Raw genomic sequence first — 23,204 nt, 5'->3', positions numbered from 1 at the left:
CCTTCCCACTGATCTGTATGCAGGTGGCTTTCCATTTTAATTCTCTAAGTGTTATTTCTCCCCACTGTGAGGAAAGGGCAGGATGAGAAGGAGGCTTCCCTGTGGCTGTAAGGGAACCTTGTGGCTTTGGAGGAGCAGAGCACATGGAGGAACTCTAGAGAAGCAGAGGAAGGACCACCAGTGGCCTTGCCTGCTTTCTCTGGGAAACCACTCCCTGGGTCCAAGGCAGTAGCTACTAGAAACAACTTGCTCAGAAATTATTTCTACCAAATGGAAGCCCGGAAGCCCAACAAGACTCGGAAGGGCTTTCAGATCCCAGGAGGGTGCTCCACAGAAAGTGGGAGGATTTCTGAACCACAGTCACTCCAAGACCATGGAGATTTGCTGAACACCACAGAAAGGCTGCCCCACCCTCACCCCCTTCGCCCCAGTCTGTGCTGGGGACCAGGACACTAGAACCAGGAAGACAGACTGACTGGGGAAGGGACAGTCACTATCTACTTGGCTGTACGCATCTATGAGGAGTCTGGGCACAGGTTTAGGTAGTAGGAGGTGGGGGAGTTGGAGGCATTCTTAAGGCAGTGCTGTGCTGGGCCTGGTTACCTCCATTGTAAGCTCTTGGGAGGCAGGGCTGGGCATAGTGCTCCTGTGTGTACCTCTGCGGCACTAACTGCACAGTGGCTGTGCAATAAACAGGGTGAATTAAAGGAGCTGATGTGACTGGCTTACATTGTATCGAACCGTGGACAGCCTGGCTTTTGCTTAGACCACCACTCCAAGGTCCTAGAGCAGCAGTTCTCAACCTTCCTAACCAGGCGACTCTTTACTACAGTTTCTCATGTTGTGGTGAGCCCCCAGCCATACAATTATTTTTGTTGCTACTTTATAACTGCAATTTCGCTACTGTGATGAATCTTAATGTAAGTATCTGTGTTTTCTGATGGTCTGGGATGACCCTGTGAAAGCTTCATTCGACCTCCCCAAAGGGGTCATGACTCACAGTATGAGAGCCACTATCCTAGGACCACCCATATATTTGTCCAACCAGGAACAAACACAGTCTGTTTTCTTGTTCTTTTTCTTTTCTTTTCTTTTTTTTTTTTTTTTTTTTTCTTCCGGAGCTGGGGACCCGAACCCAGGGCCTTGCGCTTGCTAGCAAGTGCTCTACCACTGAGCTAAATCCCCAACCCTGTTTTCTTGTTCTTAGTGGAGCGAGAAGAGGCTGAGAGATCACTGGCCTCTAAACTCACCCAATAGGCTCTAGGCTTCTCCTTGGGTCTAAACAGACATCCTCCTGTCTCCACACAGAAGAATTCTCGATACTGGTTTACACAATGAGTTTTCAGCCATCTTTCCCTGTGGAGTGAGACCCCCGTCTCAAAGGAAAAAAAAAAAATCTCAACACTGTTACTTCATTTTATTTAGTGGAATGATCTACCTGTTTCTGCTTTCCTGCGTGTGTGCTGGGATTAAAGGTGTGCACCACCTCCTGCAGTTTAAATTTACTTTGTTTCTTCATTTTGTGTGTATGGGTGTTTTGCTCGCATCACCTCGGGTGCCTTATGTCTGGGGAAGTCAGAAGAGGGCTTGAGATCCTCTGGAACTGTCTATGAGTGGTTGCGAGTCACCGTTTGAGCTGTGGGAATCAAACCATAATTTTATTTTTGAGATAGGGTTTTACTACACAGCCCTGGCCCGTAACTCACTGAGATCTGCCTGCCCCTGCCTCTCTCAAGCTCTGGGGTTAAAGGCGTGCCCCACCACACGGGACCCTCCATGGGAACTGACTGACCTTCCACTTCCTGCTTCTGACCCTCTATCTCGGTTCTAGTTCTGTGACGAGTATTGGCCTGGCCTTAAGTTATTAGGCCACAGAGTGGAGTGCGTGTGTATGGATAAACTGCTGACTCACGGGGCCAGGCGCTCTGGAGAACCCGGGCCCTGGCACGTCCAGGTGGGTGACGTTCTCAGTCTGAGGCAAGAGGCCAGTTTCTCAGTGGGATGTGCTGCTGGGAGACTGAGAGGGTCTAGGCTGGTGTTCCTAGCTGAGCTGGTGAAGGGGGGATGCCTGAATCCTCTTTCACAAGATGCTCCGAGTGCTTCTTCCCGGCGGCTCCTTCCGTGGACCCAGAGACCTGGCTGTGTCGGTGTTCGATAGAAGCTGTTTCAGAGAGGCTCTCGTGCATCCCTCTTGACCATTTGTGATTACAAACACCCGCTACCATGGCCACCTAAGCAGACATTTTATGACCCTAAACAGAACCATGACTGACTAAGAGCTTTGGGCATCTGCCCTGAGACGACCGGATGTTGAGTCTAACTCTCTGAGTGGGATGTCACGCCAGCTGGAGAAAAGACTCCTATGTTTCACAGAACTCCAGTGGGAGAGATGACTGTGGTTTAGGAATGCCACAGTGCTGGGGTGCCTGGGAACCCAGTTTTGCCGAGATGTACAGTTCTGAGGAGACCGGGGCTTTGAAGGGGCCCCTACTTGCCTCTCTGGTATCAGACGGTGAGAAAAGTCTGTATCTGCCTTCAATGAGCATGGGGGCAAAGGAAGAGCTGTGTCTTGTAAATGCAGCCTGCAGTGCAGCATTCAGATCGCTCTGTCTGCCTGAGACTCCGGTGCCTCAGCAAACAAGAACCCACTGGTTGCTTGGGACAGAGCAGAATGGATCTAGGCTGCAGGAGACACCCGGAAGATGCTGTGTCCCTATAGAATCCTCTAAGCCCTCTCTGTGAGGTGGAGGGATGGTGGGTATGGAAGGAAAGCCTTACATGTGAGCATCTGCGGCAGTCTCTGGCCACGGCAGAGCTGATAAGGGTCATGGGCTTGCAGCCCATGCCCAGGCACCCCTAAGAGCCAGGTTTCACCAGTTGTCCTCAATGAAGCCAATAATACCAGCTCAGTGAGTAGAGACGCTTATGCTCCGGACTGGCGACCTGAGTTCAATCCCCAGGTTTCAGTGGACCGAACAGTGGACAGACAGAACCTGTTCCACGAAGTTGTCCTCTGACCCCCACATGCACGCAGGCCACGGCAATGTGTACCCTCTGTGTAATAGCTGGTAATAACTGACCGGGCATGGGGGCTCATGCCTTTAATCCCAGCACTCGGGAAGCAGAGGCCAGCCTGGTTTACAGAGTGTGTTTAGGAGAGTCAGGGTTGGGGGTTTGGGGATTTAGCTCAGTGAAAAAGCCCTTCCCTAGCACGCCCAAGACCCTGGGTTAGGAACCAAACACCAAAAAAAAAAAAAAAAAAAAAAAAAAAAAAAAAAAAAAATTAAAAAAAAAAAAAAAAAAAAGGGTTGGGGATTTAGCTCAGCGCGAGGCCCTGGGTTCGGTCCCCAGCTCCGAAAAAGAGAAAAAGAAAAAAAAAAAAAAAGAATAACCAATAGGAGAGTCAGGGCCACACAGAGAAACGGTGTCTGGAAAAACCCAAACCAAATGATAACAAACAATGACAACAACAGATAATAATAATTAATAACGATAATAGATAATAATTAATGATGATAATAGATAATCACCGCTGCAACAACAGAAATGACATTAAACGTGGTAAATAGTGGTAAATAAACTAAAGATTTATTCAATGTGGCCACACCGGGAGGAGAAGCAACTCGATCCGGTGACTTCCAGATCTCGCCGTGAGGGGAGGGTTTAAACAGAAGGGAAGAGGTATGCTTGGCTAAGCAGTCCTGGTCAAGGTGTGGGCCCACCCCATCACAGTCTCAGCTCTAGTCTCTCCTGCAAGGTGGTCTGACGGGTTGTCAGCTCTGTGTGGAATTGTCCGTCTGGCACCAGGCTTCAGTCTTTTCTGTCTGCCAGCATGACATGCCTGGAGAAGTCCTAATTCCCCCGAGCTGGTTGTTCAATGGTTTGCAAGTCACAGGGAGGAGCACCGGTTTCTGTTCATAATTTCTGCCTTGGGGTTAAAGTCTCAGCAGGCTGGCTAGTGGTGGCTTTGTTCTCGACAAGGTTCTGGAAGCTTTGCCCACGCACGGATTTACAACACCTAGGCCCTTGTAACTCGGATCATTTTTAACCTTTTACATATTACTTTTCACAGACATATCAGGTTCTCTGCATGGTTACAGAGAACAGCTAACGAGGCCTGTGGCCTTATTTCCTGAAGCCTTAATTCCTATGTGGGCCGCCGAGCTGCGTGTGTATGTCTCTCTGTGCTTCGCGGGGCTGCACCCACTCTCTGAGAGCTGCCCGGACCTGTGTTATCCTGGAGAAAGGAACCACCCACCGAGGCTTCCCAGTGAGTAACGAGTTTCACTTGGGGTTTTCAGAGGCCCGGGCAAAGACTCGAGCACTTAAAGCTGCTCCAATAAAACGTGAATAATGGTTTTAGGATCCTGAGAAAGGCGCTGGTGGGGGACATACCCTACACCAGCGGCTTGTTACAGAACGGCCACTAGGGGGCAGCAATGAGCGGAGGTCTACAGATTGTCACCCGGAGGAGGATGACCTGATGTTGGGGGGGGGCTCTCCCGTCCCCCGTTATTGTTCTATTATAAAATATCACCGCAGGAGAGGGAGCTGCTGCAGCCACTGTGCACTTGGGGAGAGCCTGACAGTGGAAAATGCCAAGGCTGTTTTAATATCACTTTGATTTCGTGGACTGAGGACGAGTCCTGGTATCCACTTCGAGGGTCCATGGAGAAAATGGGGAGCTGCCCAAAGGTGGACAGCAGAAAGCCATAAGAAATACCAAATCCAGCATCTGTACGACTCCCTAGCACTTGCTGCTTTCCCAGAGGACTCCAGTTTGCTCTGTGGGATCTGACTCTTTATTCCGTACCTTTTTTTTTTTTTTTGGTTCTTTTTTTTTTTGGAGCTGGGGACCGAACCCAGGGCCTTGCGCTTCCTAGGCAAGCGCTCTACCACTGAGCTAAATCCCCAACCCCCTGACTCTTTATTCCATGGGCACCCCCTCCCCCAGCCTCCCTCACCCCCGATCTCCCCACATACCCTTGTAAAAGTAATTTAGAAATAAATACTTAGAAACACACAATCTAAATCCAGGCATAGTAGCTTGCTCCTGTAATCAGCACTTTGAGTGAGTGAGGCAGGAAGATTGTGAGTTCAAGGCTAGTCTGGATAACATATTGAGTTCTGGGCCGGCTTGGGCTACTAGATAACACCCTGTCCCCCAAACAAAACAAATATAAGCACCCCATTCACAGTCCAAAGGAGAGCAGGGCAGGAAAAGGAATAGAGGACAGAGGGAGCAAATGGGACAGACAGACAGACAGACAGAGACGATGCTTAAACCCAAGTATACGGGGGCGGTCATGGGGTACAAATGGCCTATCTGCTGCAGTCACAGGCATAGACGGTCAAGCGACATCAGACCACAAGACACTGTATGTGGGTCCTCTTTCTTCCCCTCTGTTTCTTAGAAATCCTGTCCCCCAATTTTTTTCTTTTGAGATTTTATTTTATTTGTGTGTGTATGTGTGACTGCATGTGTGAACGTGTGTACATGCGTGTGCACATGTGAGATCAAGTGCCCATGAGAGTCAGAAGAGAGCATCAGAGCCCCCTGTTGTCGGAGTTCCAAGTACTTGTGAGCTGCCCCCTGTGGGCTGGGAACTAACTAAAAGGAGCTGTTAACTGCTGAGCTGTCTCCCTAACCCCTAGAGTCACAACGTTTATTAGATTAAAAAACAAAAACAAACAAATACCAAATTTCAGAATGCTGTGGATTCTCAGTGGTGAATGGGACATCCAGAGTGATAAAAACATCAACAAGAAGACAAACGAAAATTATTAATTTGCAGCTCTTTAGTCCCTGGGCTTCAAAGTGCAAGATGCTAAAACGCACCCGGGCTCTAAGGCCATCGTTCGGCAGCAGCCTGTGTGAGGGAGGCCCTACACCCAATCCTCAGTACAGAAAACATTTCACTGAGAGAGACGGTCAAATTCACAACTCACTGTATCTGAAGATTCAAACCTTCCTCTCTAAGTGATCGATAAACGTACACAGGAAATCAGTAAGGGTGTAGAAGACTGGAAGATCACCAACAAACTTGACCCAGATGGTCCTTCACAGCCAACAGCAAAACAAACACCATCTCAAGAGGGCATAGAAGAGTTGCCCAGGAGGCCATCTGCTGGGATGTAAGAGAAGGCTCTGTAAATCTGAAGGAAATGAAGTTATTCAGAGCACTCTCCAGCCACAACGGAATTTGATTAAAAATCAACAACAGAGAAAGAAGCAGGCGGCCAGTGCAGATGCGAATGCGAATGTCGGGGCAGGAAGGCTTTTGAGAGCTGAGGTGAGGCAGGTCAGATACTCAAGGGGCTGCGTGTCTCAGGCAAGGAGAGCTCTAAATTGGTGCTGCAGGTGCAGGGCTGTGCAGACAAGGAGCACTCTTATACGTAGGCTAAGTAGGCAAAAGGAGTAGAGAGATGGCTCAGAGGTTAGGAGCACTGGCTGCTCTTCCAGAGGTCCTGAGTTCAATTCCCAGCAACCTCAGGGTGGCTCACGGCCCCCTGTAACTCCAGTTCCTGAGTTCTAACGTCCTCTTCTGACCTCTTCAGGCACACGCACATTTCATGTGCGTGCACACAGGCAAAATGCTCACACATATAAAGTAAAATAGAGATTTCAAAAATCGGAAGCCTAGCAGGAAGAGACTGTGATTCCATACTGGGCTAACTTGAGCATATGCACTCTCAAAGCCCGCCCATGCAGTGACGCACTTCCTGCGCAAGGCCACACCTCCTAACCGTGGCCAAACATTCCAGCTTTATCATGGAAACCGAAGGTTAGGGGAAAATGATCACCAGCTAGCGATAGATGATCCAGCCTATCTGGGCTGAAGGGCGTCTTGCAGTTTGGAAAGTTGTTCGTCTGAACCATCTAGGAAATAGACTTCCTTGGAAGCACACATGTTCCCTGTCTGATCTCAGGAACAGAGGGGCTACTGGTCCCTTCCCCAGAACCATCCCAGGGAAAGAGAGATTTCGAAGGGCACGGAGAAGTGGCACAAGCCACCAGAAAAGCCGGCAGAGTGGGGAAGGGAGTTGCATGCCCTTAGTCCTGCATGAGGGCCATTAAGAGGCAAGCGGCCCGGCTTGTTGGTTGATCTACAATAGTTCTCCACAACAGCCATAGTCAATTATAGACTGAGTCTGAGGGGCCTGGGGTTGTAGCTCAGTTGGGAGCCCAATGCACAAAGCCCTGGTTGGATCCCCAGCACCGAATAAACTAGTGCCAACCTGTTATCTGGGCAGTGGAGGCACGAGGGTCAGCCTTGGCTACAGTTGAAGGCCAGCCCCGGCTTCATGAGACTGCGACTTTAAAAAAGAGAAGTGAAGAAGCTAAAGTTGGAAAAGCTCCAAGGTATCACAAATTAGATTAGCCAGCTGTGCACGCACAGACCCCGGGGACGAGAATGGTGAGAGCAAATTGTCTTCCCCGGAGGGAACCGCACGGAGCTGAGGAATTAGACAATGTGCAGAACGGGGAAGGCACGGAGCTTGGAGACGGAAGCGTGACGCCTTGTTTCCATCTGCTTGACCACCAGTGTCTCAGTGACATCCTCACAGTCTGCGGGAGGCGATGTTACCTCTGCTGAATCCCAGAGTAGCTAACCAGACTCCATTGTAAATCTTAGTTTCGCTTCCTGGCTGACCTCCAGCTTCGCAACTCTGGGAACCTTAAACACACCGGAGTCCCTCCTTTGCCCTCTGTCTTCTGGTTGGAGTCACCGGAACCTGTCCCGGGACTCTTTAGAGCATCTGACCAAATGTCACTCAGCCTGGTGACTGGGTTACAACCTGATGAGCCACAATAATCTGAGACTTCAGCAAGTCAACTATGCATTAAATATTGATTCTAGGGGTTGGGGATTTAGCTCAGTGGTAGAGCGCTTGCCTAGCAAGTGCAAGGCCCTGGGTTCGGTCCCCAGCTCCGAAAAAAAGAAAAAAAAAAAAAAAAAAAAAGAAAAAAATTATTGATTCTAAGCACCAGTGAAAGATCCCTGGAGACTCAAATCTTGGGATGACGAGACCCCCCAAGAACTCACACAAGACCGTCCTTGCTGTAATCACATGAGGTTTATTGATAGGAACCAGTGCACTGGAGTCGAGACTCATATCCCACAGCAGGGGCAGTGGAGTTGGACCGGAGAGGCTGGGAGAAAGGGTATTTAAAGGAAGAAGCCACAACCCAAGGGGGCAGGGATGGCGTCATTGGAAAAATCACAAGGAGAAGCTTCCTGTCTCTCAAGATTGCTTAACTTTATGGTCCGCTAGTTCCTAGAAGCTTCCTGCTTCTCACGGTTGTTCTCTAAGATTTTAATCTAACTTTATGGTCAGCTAGTTCATGGAAGAAGCTTTCTGTTATCTTTACTAGGTCTGGAATCACATATCTAAGGACCCTAAGGACCCTATCTTAAGTCCTTCTATCTACTTCCTGGGAGAGCAGGCTCAAGAAATGTGACCTTTTACCTACTTACAGGTAGAGGGCAGGGTCTGGAATTTGAGGTATTTAGGGCTTCTTAGGCTCCCATCTTTCACTGGTGCTTAGAATCAATAATTTTTTTTTCTTTTTTTCGGAGCTGGGGACCGAACCCAGGGCCTTGCGCTTGCTAGGCAAGCGCTCTACCACTGAGCCAAATCCCCAACCCCTAGAATCAATATTTAATGCATAGTTGACTTGCTGAAGTCTCAGATTATTGTGGCTCATCAGGTTGCATTTTTAAACTTCTGACTTTTTGGCTGTATTTTTTATTCTTTCACTAGAACTTAGTTCAGCCCACATTAAACGCACTAAAAAAAATATTGCCCAAAACTGAACAAAATTATGGGGCACAAGTGTGTGTTTTTTTAAAAGATTTATTTATTTTATGCATATGAGTACACTGTTGTGGGATGATGTCACAGGTGAGGCAGGTACAAGATAGAAGGAGGCCTGTCATTGGACGAGAAGGAAGGATGGGCGGGAGAAAAGTCTGAAGGAAGAGGAGGAGACTGGAACGAAAAGGAAGAAGAGACAGGAGGGAGAGGGAGAGAAGCCGTGGCAGGTGACAATATGGCGGGTGACGTTAAGATTCCACGCTGTACCTTTACAGGTTGTTATGAATGTTTTTAAGGGATGGATATGTACAGGACTTTGTATGTTTAGGTGGGCAATTATATCTTATCAATTGGGTCAAAGGTTATTGTGTTGTGTGTTCTTTTATGTGCATATTTAAGTGTAAGGGAGTGTGGGGCAGCTGGTCTGGGCCACCACGGAGTTGGAATGTGTGCTTCTGGCAAGATATCCAGCAAATATCTTGGGGCACTGCGGTGCCAGACCTAGTGGGGATAAAAGACAACCATACTATTTTTGTTTTTTATATTTTTACAACAACACACTGTAGCTGGTCAGATGAAGGCATTGGATCCCATTACAGGTGGTCCTGAGCCACCGTGTGGTTGCTGTGAATTGAACTCAGACCTCTTGTGTAGGGAGCCGTATTGGATTTGGGCCTGGCCGCTTAAAACTAGCCAAGGACACTTTTCATCAACAAAACAAAAAATTTTGATTAAATCCTTTTTCTTAACTCTTTCCTCTCTCCCTAAGTGAGCGCTTGATCTCTCCTATGAATCCATAGCTTCCCCATGACAATCGGACGACAATTATTCGACCGGTCCTTATCTCCCTCTCCAGCGACTCATGAGCGATACGGCCTGAAGAGTCCTCGATTCCCGCTGCAGCTCTCTTATCTCCGTCGTCCTGTAGTTGGCCTTGCTTCAGGGTCCCTGTTCGGGCGCCACTTGTCCCTGCCAGCGGGGACCCAGTTATTCAGGGTCCCGAAGAGGCTTTCTACTTGTGGGCCAAATGGGGGTAAAGAGAAGAAGGAGACCAAGCAAAAGTTCTGTTGTCAAGGTCTCGTTTATTGGGGTGAACATTACAGCTTTTAAGGCTTTCAGGTAGGGGGAGTGTCCTTAGTGAAACAGGAAGGATGGAGGGGCGAGGGTATAGGCAGTGATAGCAGGAGGCAAAGAGGTCAGGTGGTAGACGATGAGGTCAGGCGGTGGAGACACCGGGTGTTGACTCAGGAGATAACTGGTATCTGCTCGAGCTGAGGCATCCCTTGAATGTTATCTTCCTGTGCCGTAAATTCATGGGAGAGGCTTTTGTCCAACAGTCTTAAGACTTATGGCAGTCATCTTAGGGGTGAATATCTGTGGCCAAACAGCCCAGAGTCACCTAGCCACTTTGAGCCATGCAGTCAAAAAGCGGCAGGCCCAAATCCAATACGGTTCCCTACACTCTTGAAGAGGAGTCAATCCTCTTAACCACTGAGCCGTCTCTCTAGCCCCCACAGGTTTTTTTTTTATTCTTTCTTTCTTTCTTTATTTTTTTTATTTATTTTTTTTTTTTTCGGAGCTGGGGACCGAACCCAGAGCCTTGCGCTTGCTAGGCAAGCACTCTACCACTGAGCTAAATCCCCAACCCCCGTTTTTTTTTTTTTTTTAAACAGATTTATTTTAGATTGCGTGTGGTGGTGAATGCCTTTTATTCTAGCACATGGGAGGCAGAGGCAGGTGGAATTCAGTGAGTTCGAGATCGCCTGGTCTACACGGTGAGTTCCAGGACAGCCACAGCTTTATAGAGAGACCCTGTCTGATGATGATGGTGGTGATAATAATTATTATTGTAGAAGACCCCCCAAAATCCAGGCGTATTTAATTTTTAATAATGTGTATAGATATGTGTGTGTACAAGTGTGTGCATGTGCACATGTGTGAGTGCAGTGCCTGAAGAGGCCAGAAGAGGGCATCAGGTCCCCTGAAGCTGGATTTCAGGCTTGTGTATGTGAGGAACTGAACTTGGGTTCTCCATAGTATGCGCTCCTCACTGCTGGCCAGTTCTCCAGCCCCTACAGAAGCCTTTTCAACTTATTTGAGGCAGGCTCTCACTATGTAGTCTTGGCTGGCCTGGATCTCACTTCATAGAAAACTCACAGAAATCCACCTGCCTCTGCCTCCCCAGTGCCAGGATTGAACTCCAGTGCCTGGGGTGGTCTCTTTCTTAAATTAAAATGTATTTAGTACAACCTTAGTTTATATCCTTGGATTTGTGTGTGTGTGTTGGGGGAGAAAAGGGGAGGGGGGGGAGGGAGGGAGAGAGGAGAGAGAGAGAGAGAGAGAGAGAGAGCACCCATGCATTAACATGCTGGTGCTGGTGATCAAACTCAGGTCCCTCTGCAAGAACAGAGCCGTCTTTCCAACCCTGTAGTCTCTCTGCCTTATGTTTTGAGACAGGGTCTCTCCAGAGCCTGGGGCTCACTATGTCAGCCAGAGTGGCTGGCCAGTCAGCATCTGTCGTCCCTCCCCTAGAGCTATTCACAGGCATACATCTTACGTGGTGCTGATGACCTGAGCTCAGTCCCCTTGTAGCAAGCACGCCACCCCTCCATCTCCCCCAGCCCCCATTATTCTCATTTCCTAGATGAGGAAATTGAAGCACAGAGAGGTTAAGGCACGTACCTAAGGTCACACAGGCAGGCAGGAGGTGCCTGGAATGCTGTAGGCCCTGGATTCTTCTCTTTTCTTTTGCTGGGTCTGGAGCCCAGGACCTGTCAGATTGCTAAGTCACCAAGTGACACCCTGACCCTCTCTTTGTCTTGTTACTTTCTCTCTCTCTCTCTCTCTCTCTCTCTCTCTCTCTCTCTCTCTCTCTTTTTTTTTTTTGGTTTTTTTTTTCGGAGCTGGGGACCGAACCCAGGGCCTTGTGCTTCCTAGGCAAGCGCCCTACCACTGAGCTAAATCCCCAACCCGTCTTGTTACTTTCTCATCAAGGTGATGAACCTCTGTGAGTTACACTCAGAGGCAGGAACAGACGCCTAGGCTGGGGCCTCAGACAGGGGTTCCCTCTGTTTCTTACCTTTTCCTTGGTCCCTTGCTTACCTTCCTCGGCCTCTCTGTCTCTCTCCTTTTGTGGGGGCAGGACAAAAGACAGCCTCATCCCTCAGTCGCACGTAGGAGTGTTCCGCCCTCAGAGGCCAGAGAAGAGTCTCGGATCTCCTGGAACTGGAGTTAGAGATGGGGTGCTGAGAACTAAACCGGGTCCTCTGCAAGAACAACTGATTTTAACCACGGAGTCATCTCTCCAGCTCCACATGGTTCTCTTTTTGACTAAGGAAGGGTTTCTTCTGCTTGCCACAAGATCTGCAGGTGGGATCTGACCTCGCTGCCACATGGTTTGGAAATTTACTCTGCCACTAGGTGGCGCCACAGGACCACAAACCCAGCACTTTGATATTTCAGCCTGGAGGTCAAGGGAAAGGGAATTTGAAGCTGTCAGTCACCGGGCGCATTATAACTCCAGATTTAAAGTTTGATCCAGTTGGAATCTAAGAAATGGTTTTTATTTTATTTCATGTGTATGGTTGTTTTGTCTGCATTTACGCAGGTGACACACTTCCGCCGACAAGGCCACACCCACTCTAGCAAGACCACACCCACTCCAGCAAGGCCACACCTCCTAGTAGTGCCACTAACTGGGCCAAGCATATTCCGACCACCACAGTGCAGATTTCAAAGGAGTCCTTTATTGGTCTTCGGTTTCTCAGAGTGGTTTGTGCTTGGGACAGGGCATGTGACTCTCAAGGTTAAGTTAGGAGCTGGATGACAGGAGAGTGGGCTCTTCCCTACCAGCAGCAGTGTGTGTGTGGGGTGGATGGCCCACGCTGAGGCTTGCCCACGAAGTGCTGTGAACAGGAGGCACGGTCTTGAAGCATCCATCTTCTCCAAGTAGAAAAGGCACGGCAGGGTCTTTCTTTCAGGCTCCAGCTGCCTGTGAGCGAGTCAGTGAACTCTTCAGTCTAATTTACTCGTCTGTCGCACAGAGCCTTGGCCTCAGCCGCGTTCTGCCTGTTACCTTGAGCTCCTGAAAGTGGAAGTGGCCAGCTCACTGTCCCAGCCTGAGGACACGCAGCAGGTTCTCGGATGAATGATCCAAGGACAAAGTAAACAGATGTCATAGAAGCTGCACAGATCCCAACCTGACTGGGTGTGCCCTGGGGCTCCTTGTGATGTGTACACAAGCAGCTGGACACCTGAGAAAGGGAGAGTGGGGAGAAGTGTTCTCAGAACTTCCTCCGTGCGGAACTCTTACCTCAGACGCAAACACCCTTGCTAGGACAGGTGTGTGAAATACCTGTGTTTACTCCTGAGTGTCCTTCTGCTGGCTGCTGCGTTCTCGGACACTGGGGGAGCCTGCAGCACTTTTTTTTTTTTTTTTTTTTTCGGAGCTGGGGACCGAACCCAGGGCCTTGCGCTTCCTAGGCAAGCGCTCTACCACTGAGCTAAATCCCCAACCCCAACCTGCAGCAGTCTTTCTCCCTTTGAATGTCGGCTTGAATCAGGCAGGATCAGGCAGGGTCTTCTGGCCCTAGGCTGTTTGAATCCCTTCAACATCCCAGTGGCTCCAGACATTGGAACAGCCAAGTTTACCAGCAGGCTTACATAGACCCATAGTTTCTCTGTACCAGGTCCCTTTCCAAGCACCTAAAAATGCCCACGTGTCTAGGCCTTACTACCGTCCTATGGGTAGGTCCTCTGTTCTCTCTACTCATGGAGGAGTTGAGGTACACGTAGCAGAGAGCTCACTGAAGGCCACACAGTGTGGCTCATCTTAGTTCTGTACTATGTTACCCCTGTCCTTGGTGTTGTCTCGGTCCCGGAAGGTCTTCTGACTCTTCAGTGTGTTCGGCTCCCCAACAGGGCCTTAAGGACTCCCCAACAGGCCTCCCCAAGGGGCCCAGGCTGGCTCCTTTAGGCTCTCAGAGGTCCTGTACCCCATGCAAAGATAGAAGCAAGTTGGACGCATCCCTGGAATACCTTCTTGGGTCCTGGACTTTATCTGTCACTCAGATCAGGAGGGGGTCACATGGCCAGGCCACATAGCCACATTGGTCATTCCTAGGGAACAGCATGTTTGCTTGTCTGTTCCTGTTGTGGTTTGCCCTGGAGTTATCTGTATTTTGATGCTAATTCCAGCTGCCTAGATGTGTACTCAGGAATCAGGTGACTTCACCAGAACCTTCTCCCCATTGAATGTGTAAAGTACAGGTGAGGGGCAGGTACAGGATAGAAGGAGGCCTGTCATTGGAGGAGAAGGAAGGATGGGCGGGAGAGAAGTTTGAAGGAAGAGGAGGAGACTGGAATAGAGAGGAGAAGAGACAGGAGGGAGAGAGAGAAAAGCCGTGGCAGGACAATGGAGGCTGACGTTAAGATTCTGCTCTGTGTATTTACAGGTTGTTATCAATGTTCCTAAGGGATGGATGGTACCAGGCTTTGTATGTTTAAGTGGGCAATTATATCTTATCGACTGGGTCAAAGGTTATTGTGTTGTGTGTTCTTTTATGTGACGGTTTGAGTGTAGCAAAGTGTGCAGCGGCAGGAGACTCTGGGCCGCCGAGGAGTTGGGATTTGTTTCCGCCAAGATATCTAGCAGGTATCTTGGGGCATTGAGGTGCCGGACCTAAGTGAGGTAAAAGACAACATACTTTTTATATTTTTACAACAACGTGGGGCAGAAAAGTTATGAATTCAAACTGACACAAGGACCAAATCTTTAGCCTACAACGATTTATTTACTTATTGGCTATAAGTAGAATTTGGTGGTAGAGGGCTCGTCTGACACTTGGCATGGTAGGTTTGAGCCCTATCAGCCCACCCGTGCTCCCACATGGGCATGCACACGCGTGTGCGCACACACGTAAGGCTCCTCTCTAATGTGGCTAAGCATGTGTTGATCCTAATTGTCACCTTGATAGGATTCAGAACCAGTGTTGGAGACATACGTGTGAGCTGTGGGCTCACATTCCAACAGGAAGTCTGGATGGTCCAAGGGGGAGGAAATCAGTGTGGCCTGACTCAGTCTTCACTTCTACCCGAGGGAGGGCGTCTGCTGCTGCTGCTGCCACCCTCCAGTGACATCAGACACCAGTGTCCTCAGCCCTCCAATGTGGACCGAAGACTAGCAGCTTTAAGTGGGACAGCTGAGACACCCGGTTTCCCAGAATGAGCAGTTACACGGAGAGGCAGATGGTTCTAGTGCAGCCGGCCATCAGTGGACAGACCACCCATGTAACCCCCATCCCAGCAGCTGGGTTGTTGGGTTACAATAAATCCCTTCACAAACTACTATTTCAGGTGTATTGTGTGTCTCAGGCTTATACTGAAGACCAGCGGGGATATCTAGCCTTGTGGAGGACAAACTACTTGATGCTGGACTTTCTGTTCACTGTTGGAACTCCCCCCCCAAAATCCCCATTCTGTATACAGAGAGATTCATTTCAAGAGTTCCATTATTCTATAGAACCTCCATGTCTTAGTCAGGGTTTCTATTCCTGCACAAACATCATGACCAAGAAACAAGTTGGGGAGGAAAGGGTTTACTCAGCTTACACTTCCACATTGTTGTTCATCACCAAAGGAAGTCAGGACAGGAACTCGAGCAAGTCAGGAAGCAGGAGCTGATGCAGAGGCCATGGGGGGATGTTACTTACTGCCTTGCTTACCCTGGCTTGCTCAGCTTGCTCTCTTATAGAACCCAGGACCACCAGCCCAGGGACGGCATCACCCACAATGGGTCCTACCCCCTTGATCACTGATTGAGAAAATCCCTTACAGCTGGGTCTCACAGAGGCCTTTCCTCAACAGAGACCCCTTTCTCTGTGATTAACTCCAGTTGACACACAAAACCAGACAGTACACTAGACAAATAAACCCTAGAAAAACCGTGGACCACCACCTCTGACTTCTCTCAGACCTCTTTCCAGTCTGTTCTTCCCGGACAACCCTAGTTCTAATATCTTTTATAAGTGGCATTGTACACTATGCTATTTTGCATGTCACAACATCCTAATGTATTAGCATTTCTAAAAAAATTTTTTGTGATGCACCGTGTATGCAGGAGACCAAAAAGGTAAGAGGCATCGGATCCCTTGGCTCTAGACTTATGGACGGTTGTGAATCACCCTGTGAGTGCTGGGAATGTCGTGTAGGTCCTCTACACGAACAGCAGGTACTGCGGAGCAATCTTCGCAGCCAGGAAGCCTTTCTTTTGTATTATCCTGTGCAGTATTCTATTGTAATATCCTGGCTCTGGATGTTCACGAGGTCACTTATGTTTAGCAGCTCTTTTCAGACCGTTAGTAAATAGGAAAAGCTCTTTGCTTAGCCGCAGCTTCCTCCTAGATCTAGACCTTGTAAGACTGTGGTTCTCCACCTTCCTAACGCTGTGACCCTTTAGTACAGTTCCTCATGTTGTGGTGACCCCCCCAGCCATAGAATTATTTTTGTTGCTGCTTCATAACCATATCTTTGCTACTGTTATGAATCATAATGTAAGTATCCGTGTTTTCCTATATGGTCTTAGGTGGTTTGAGCCCCGATTCGACCCACAGACTGAGAACTGCTGCTGTAAGGGGAGATGGTGATATTTAAACAGGTCATAAACTCTGGAGGGCTTGCTTAATTCGTATTGAAATGCTAAGAGAACACAGGGTGGAAGCCACTAACACTCTGCTCCCGGTTCTAAAAACTGAATTCTTTGAATAATAATTGTGAGGTCTCAGGGGAGGCTGGTGTGTGTAGCATGTGCCCACCAGGCAAGGCCTGTGTACCAAGCTTCATCTCCTGCTGGAAAACTGGTGTTGCAGGGGTGATAGCTTTAGGCTTTAAAGTAAATGGACCCAAGTTCTGTTAATAGCTGGGGTTACTTTTCTTGGGTACCACATGGAGGGGCAGAGGCTCTCTGCAATACAGTAGATACAGGGTGACAACATTTCTCTTCTTTGGTGGCTTCTGTGGCCTGAAACTTGGACTTGATTTAAAGGCAAAGCAGAAACCAGCTGCAGCTCCTGGGCAGCAGGTGCACCCAGCTTGTACTTGGGGCTCTCCGGGTGTCTTTCTAGAGTTCAGTGAGGCAGTGTGGGCTGAGGGGGATTATGAGGCCAACAGGGGTCAGAGGTCGACCGGGATCCCCGTCTGCAGCCATCCGGGGTAAAGGGTTGACACTCGGCACCGCGCGCTGTAGGCCCGGGTGAGGTCAAGGCCGGGCGCAGGGGTCGGTACGCGGCTCTCGGCGCCGTGCCCGTCCCGGTCCGGCCTCCCCGCGGTGACCTCATCGGGTGGCCGGCCCCGGTCGGTAGCGAATCGCCGCGCCGGCGCACGGGAACGCCCCGTAGACTCCCGGCTGCCGCCGAAGCCACGCACGCACACGCCCCGGGGAAGCTCCACGACCGGGCCTCCGGCCTGCGTGGTGTCCGCCGCGGGCCGCTCGCCTGCTCCGCGCCGGCGCGTGAGCTGCGCTGCGCGCGCCACCCAACTGCCACCGAACCTTCTGGAAGCGGAGTCCCACAGCCGCCCCCGCCGCCGACAGAGCTCACCGCTCCTGCGAGCGCCCGCGGCCGTGGAGGCCTCTGGGCATGGGGGCGGGGCGGGGCCTGCGCGAGGGCGGGGCCCCCAAGGGGCGGCCGCCTGTGATTCGCCTCCTCTGCGCAGGCCCCGCCTCTCTGGCGACACGACCCCGCCTCTTCCCTCCTCTTTTATGGCGCCTCCCAGGCTCATTCATTCGGCGCCGGGCCTGCTGGACACCTGTTCTCAGATCCCGCCGCCGCCGTCGCCGCCGCCGCCCGCCGTCGCAGCCAAGATGTCCGGTCCCACCACCGACACGCCGGCCGCCATCCAGATCTGCCGGTAAGACGGAGGCTTGCGGGCCAAGCCGACCCTTCCCCGCTCGCTCGCGCCTGAGCCCGCTGAGGCGATGCTCTAGGCTCACAAGGATGCTGCCTTCATCCGGAGCGGCCCTGCCCGGCTCCACGCTCCCGGGGTCCAGGCCCTGGAACCCACCCTGTACCCCTCCACTGGACTCAGGCCCAGGATTCTCTCCCAGGACCCCTCCCAGGATTCCTTTCCTGGATCCCACCCTGGACAACACCCCCATTCCCGGTGCCCTCCTCAGGGATGCTCCCCGCCATGCTGCAGATCCGGGCCGCCTTGCCGGCTCCTCCCACCGGCCTCTGGCTGCATCCCAAGGGCGGCGGCCGCAGTTCTGAGGACTCTTGATGTAGGAATCCGGGCAAGGGACCCTGGCACTGGGCAACTGGCAGAGGGGTCTGTCCTCCGTTCTGTTGTGCGTCCTACAGGGCTTGCCCCACCCCGGGCTCCGCGCCTTGTAGTCCGAGCCCAAACCTGCGGGATTCGGAAAGGATAACTTAGGCTCCAGAGGGTGGTGGGGAACATGCCCAGTGCATTGGGAGCACACATGGGTGGGAGCCTCTGTGAGAGCAGGCCCAGACCCAGTGTTCCTTTAGAGCCCCGCCTCGGTTGTGAGGAGAGCAGGTGTTAGAAGGAAGAACTCATCCATTCAAACCGTTTATTGACTCGGAAAGGGAGTGAGTGGGTCATCTCACACAATGGGGGTGAAGGTTGTTCTCGTCTAAGCATCCTACCCAGTCTTGTTCCATTGGGGGTGCTGCTTAGATGTGGGTCCCCAGAGGAAGCCGGTGCTGATGAGCAAGCTCACTTCCCCAAGAAGGCGGGGAGGGCAGCCTCAAGGTTACCCTGCGGTTTCATGCACAGTACTTCTGTGCAGATCAGTAAGGGGCAGGTGGGGGTGGGGGATCGTGCCTGCAGGTTGTCTGCTCTGCCTGACACACTGACAGGAGTGAGATTTTTTTGAGAGCGGGTATCACATTGGGACAGGGTGAGCAAACCCACAGTTTGGAGGCTGGGCAGCACTCTGACCTTGCGTCTAAGCCTCAAGCAGGCAGAGGCAGGCTCCTGTCTTGTGGGTGCTGCGGCTGGATAACTGGAGCTCTTTGCTGTCAACCTCACCTTCTGGCCCTACAGAGGCCATTCGCTGACTTCAAGGTCAGTTCTGACTCCCTAGAGAGGGGTGTTTGTCTAAGGGAGCCCTGCTCCCTTTGCTTCCTTATTGGCTGCCCAGGCCATTCAACTTGGGCTCTGGGGACAGGGTGTATGTTCCTGATAATGTGGACGACACAGGGTCTTTGTTTGACACATGCTGTGTATTAGTGTGGGGGGTCTTGGGCCTCACCTTTCTGGGAGGATGACTGGCAGAGACCTTCCTCCTGTTTTGTGGAGGAGGGATTTGAGAAACTCAATAAAACCACGGAGCCCCAGGAGATTCAGAGTTAGCTCCTGCTTAGGTCTGGTCATACTGATTAAATCACCTGGGCTCTTACTTAACCTCATCAATATGGTTGGTGACCAACCATCTTTCCCATAGCCTCTAGCAACTAATGGGTATTTATGTCGCTTCGGATACGCTAATGTGCTCACAAATGCCCTGTGTGTGGCTTTTCTTATTGTGCTCTACAGGGCTGCCTCTAGCTGTCAGAGTCACAACTGCTTATTTTCCCTAAGTGACAGAGGGTGCATGGCCAGGGGTCCTGGCCCAGACGTCTCAGGGCAAAGCATGACTGCCAAGGGAGGTGGAGCGGTGCAGTAGACTGTGGTCACATGAGTTTGACCAGGTGGAACCCTAGGACACTGGAGAGTGGACCTAGCTGGATGGGGAGCCCTTTAAGGACATTTGAGCCAGCACCATGAAAGGCGAGATTCCTGACCTGGTGCATCTAAGCCATAAATTTAACAGGACTTCACAGGACACCTCCAAAGAGGCCAGCCCCGGAAGGACATTGAACAGTGGAAAGTTTAGTCCTTATCTGAGGAGAGAGACAGTGTCATGCGCCCGTCACCCCAGACTGTTAGCGAGATCATCTGCTTTCAGTTCTGAAGCTTGAAGGAGCTTTAAAGATAGGTGTGAGGCGGGAGATGGCTCAGGGGCTAAAGTGCTTGCTGCTGTGAGGACCCGAGTCAGACCTGTGTAAAGTGAGACAGGTTAGTGAGGGCCTGTGACTCCAGTGCTCCTGCAGCCGGGTTGGGAGTGGAGACAAGGAAGCTCACGGGCCAGCTAGAATGATTGCTACTGCAATGAACAGCAAGAACCCTGTCTCAATCCAGGTACAGTGTGAGGACTGACGCCCAAGGTAGTTCTCTGACCTTTATATATACATCATGGCATTGTACACCCGCATGCACATACCTACACACACACACACAGCACATACACGCCCTGCAAAGATAAAAGTAACCATGGCCATAGGCTTGGGATGGTTGTGGCTCTGTCCTTGATAGCTGAGTGACCTGGAAGCCCATTGCTTATATTCCTATGTCCTGTTCTCTTCTGGGTCTGAGTACTGGGTAAGAGTTAGTTGAGCAAGGAAGGATAGTGCCTTTAACCCCAGCATTCAGGAGGCAGAGGCAGGCAGATATCTGTGTTGAAGGCCAGCCTGATCTACAGAGCGAAGTTCTAGAACAGCCAGAGCTACACAGAGAAACCCTTTCTCAAAAAAAAAACTAAAAAAAAAAAAAAAAAAAAAGGGGTTGGGGATTTAGCTCAGTGGTAGAGCGCTTGTCTAGGAAGCGCAAGGCCCTGGGTTCGGTCCCCAGCTCCGAAAAAAAAAACCAAAAAAAAAAAAAAAAAAAAAAACCAAAAAGCCCAAAACCTGACCTGAGTACAGTATCAATGGGTGTTCTTTATGTGGAAAGTGGGTCACCAGCTTAAGAGGTGACAGCCTGGGCTCCATTCCTAGGTCTGTCTCTTGCAGGTTGCTGTGTGCCTTCACCTCACAGCATAATCTCACTTGACCCTAATTTTCTTATCTCTAAATTAGAGATATGATAGTACCTATCTTAGGGTCACTGCGTAGACAGATACCTTTGTCCCATTTATTGCTTGTGTCAACATGAACTTACAAAAGGAAGCCTTTGAGAACCAGATCTTGGGGCACTCAGGCCACTGAATAATTGTCCTCTCCTATCCTTTGATGCAGTGCAAATAGTCAACCTTCAAACAGAGTGCTGGTGTAGGGGCCTTGGTGCAGGATGGCACAGGCACATGTGTGTGTGTGTGTGTGTGTGTGTGTGTGTGTGTGTGTGTGTGTGTGTGTCCATGTGGGTATGTGCATGTGCATGCTCGTCCCTGTGAGTGTGCCATGGCACACGTGTAGAGGTCACGACAAAGACAGCGTCTGGGGCTCAAACCCAGATTTTCAGACTTGGCAGTATCTTCATCCACGGTGTCCTCTCTCTTAGTTGCTGCCCCTTCCCTTTAGACATTGTTTTATTGTTGTTTGTCTATTTTGTCCTTCTGTGAGGCAATGCTATACTTAGTAGCCTGTGCCAGCCTTGCTCTTGGCACTCTGCCCCAGCCCCATGATAACCAAGAGCTGGGATTTCATTGCTTAGGGACCTGTTTGGGGCTGAAGGTGTGACATCTGCAGACTTTGTCTCGTCCTGCTCTCAGCTGCTGGTCTGCCAAGCGCTTCTGGGAGCAGAATTTGAGGATGGTGAATGTCTCCGGCAGTGTTAGTTCAGTGGATGTGAATTTTCTCCCTTTCAGCTTGGTCTTTGGCTTGAAAGTAGAATTAACAAGAACACAGGTTCTGGAAGGTTCCATAAAATACAGTGTGGCTCTACTCACCAGGGATTTATGAACCCTGTTGGAGATGCACTCTGAAGTAGCCCAGTGGCGGAGGAGGCCTGAGTGTGTCACTGTCTTGTTTTACAGCCTGTTTTGTCATGCAGTATCACACTGCACTTGCCCTGAGGCTAGCCAACTTCCTGGTATCGTCCAGGCCAGATGGCACCACCTCTTCCTTATTTAAAATTTGTTTGCTGGTTTTTATGAGTATGGATGGCACCTTCTCTTATTTAAAATTTGTTTGCTGGTTTTTTTGTTTTTTTTTTTTTTAGATTTATTTATTTTATCTATATGTTAGTACACTGTAGTTCTCTTCAGATACACCAGAAGAGGACATCCCATTACAGATGGTTGTGAGCCACCATGTGGGTGCTGGGATTTGAACTCAGGACCTCTGGAAGAGCAGTCAATGCTCTTAACCTCTGAGCCATCTTTCCAGCCCCTGTTTGCTGGTTTTTATGAGTATGGATGTTTTGCTTGCATTTATGTCTCATGCCATGTGTGTGCGCAGGCCCAAAAGAGAGCATTGGATTCCTGGGCTGGAGTCGCAGGCAAGTAGTTGTGAGCTGCCATGTGGGTGCTGGGAAACAAACCCAGGTCCTCCGAAGGAATGAGTCTTCTAACACTGAACTGTCCCTCCAGTCCTCTTGGTTGTTATTACATTGTCCTTTGCTGTTAAAAATTTTTACTTAAAATATTTATAGCACACTTGTCCTTCTGCAGGGCATCAGGCTCCAGGCATTGAGCATGGCAGCTGGTGCTGTCCCACGGAGCTGCAGTCCCCATATAGGAGCAACACACTCTGTCAACCACTCTGTCTGAAGGGCATCTCCTCTGCTTTCCAGTGCAGTTCATTGGCATTTGTTTGTTGTCTTTCATTTTGAGGCAGAGTCTGATGTAGCCCAGGCTAGTTTCATATTTGACATGTGGTGGAGGATGGCCTTGAACTTCTGATCTTCCCGATTGAATCTCCCAAGTTCTGAGACTATAAGTGTGCACAGTTTGTTGCATTTGGATAGATGTGAGTACCTGTGTGGTGACTATCTGACTGTGACATAGACTGTCTTCATCAGATCTAATCGTAGCAGTTATTTCCTTCCTCCAGGACCAGCATCTGACAAGTGACTCGGTGGCTTTCTCTCACCGTGGCTTAGTCTATGGTTGCCTGGGGAAGGCTTCCTACTTAGCACAATGCCTGGGACTCTCACATGGGGGGCACCAGGCTCCATTCTCTGCACATTCCAGTTGGCTTCTCTCTGCAGCCAATGAACATTTGGGTTCTTACAGTTGTGAATGAGTTGCAATGCAGATCTCACAGGTAATTTCTGGGATGTAATCTCCGGCATGGGAACAGTCTCTTGATGGTTGATGAGGCTGAGGGCTTTTTATTATAAATTCTAGGTTTGTTGGTTTGTTTGTTTATATGTTCACTTAGTTAAAAATGGGAAGCCAAGCCTTGTAGTGTTCGGCTCTAATCCCAGCACTTGCAAGGCATAGGAAGCCTGAGGAGTCTCTGAGTTCCAGGCCAGCTTGACTTACATAGTTCCTGGTGAGCAGTCAGGGTGACATAGTAGGACCCTATCTTTAAACACAAAACAAAGGGACTGGGGAGATGGCTCAGCGATTTAATAGCACTGTCTGCTCTTCCAGAGGTCCTGGGCTCAAT

General features: G+C 50.2%; 1 protein-coding gene across 1 annotated transcript in view; it reads left to right on the top strand.

The window, feature by feature from the left end:
• Nucleotides 1-17,101: 17,101 nt before the first annotated feature.
• The window catches only part of Acot7 (acyl-CoA thioesterase 7), a 91,091-nt gene continuing 84,988 nt past the window's right edge, over nucleotides 17,102-23,204 (top strand). Inside the window, exon 1 of the mRNA XM_032893935.1 lies at nucleotides 17,102-17,724. Within this exon, the coding sequence (XP_032749826.1) occupies nucleotides 17,576-17,724 (149 nt within the window). The 5' untranslated portion in view covers nucleotides 17,102-17,575. The remainder of the gene's footprint in view (nucleotides 17,725-23,204) is intronic.

This window comes from Rattus rattus, chromosome 1 (assembly GCF_011064425.1).
Source record: "Rattus rattus isolate New Zealand chromosome 1, Rrattus_CSIRO_v1, whole genome shotgun sequence".
In the NCBI taxonomy this organism is placed as follows: domain Eukaryota; kingdom Metazoa; phylum Chordata; class Mammalia; order Rodentia; family Muridae; genus Rattus; species Rattus rattus.
This window is presented reverse-complemented; position numbering and strand designations above follow the sequence as displayed.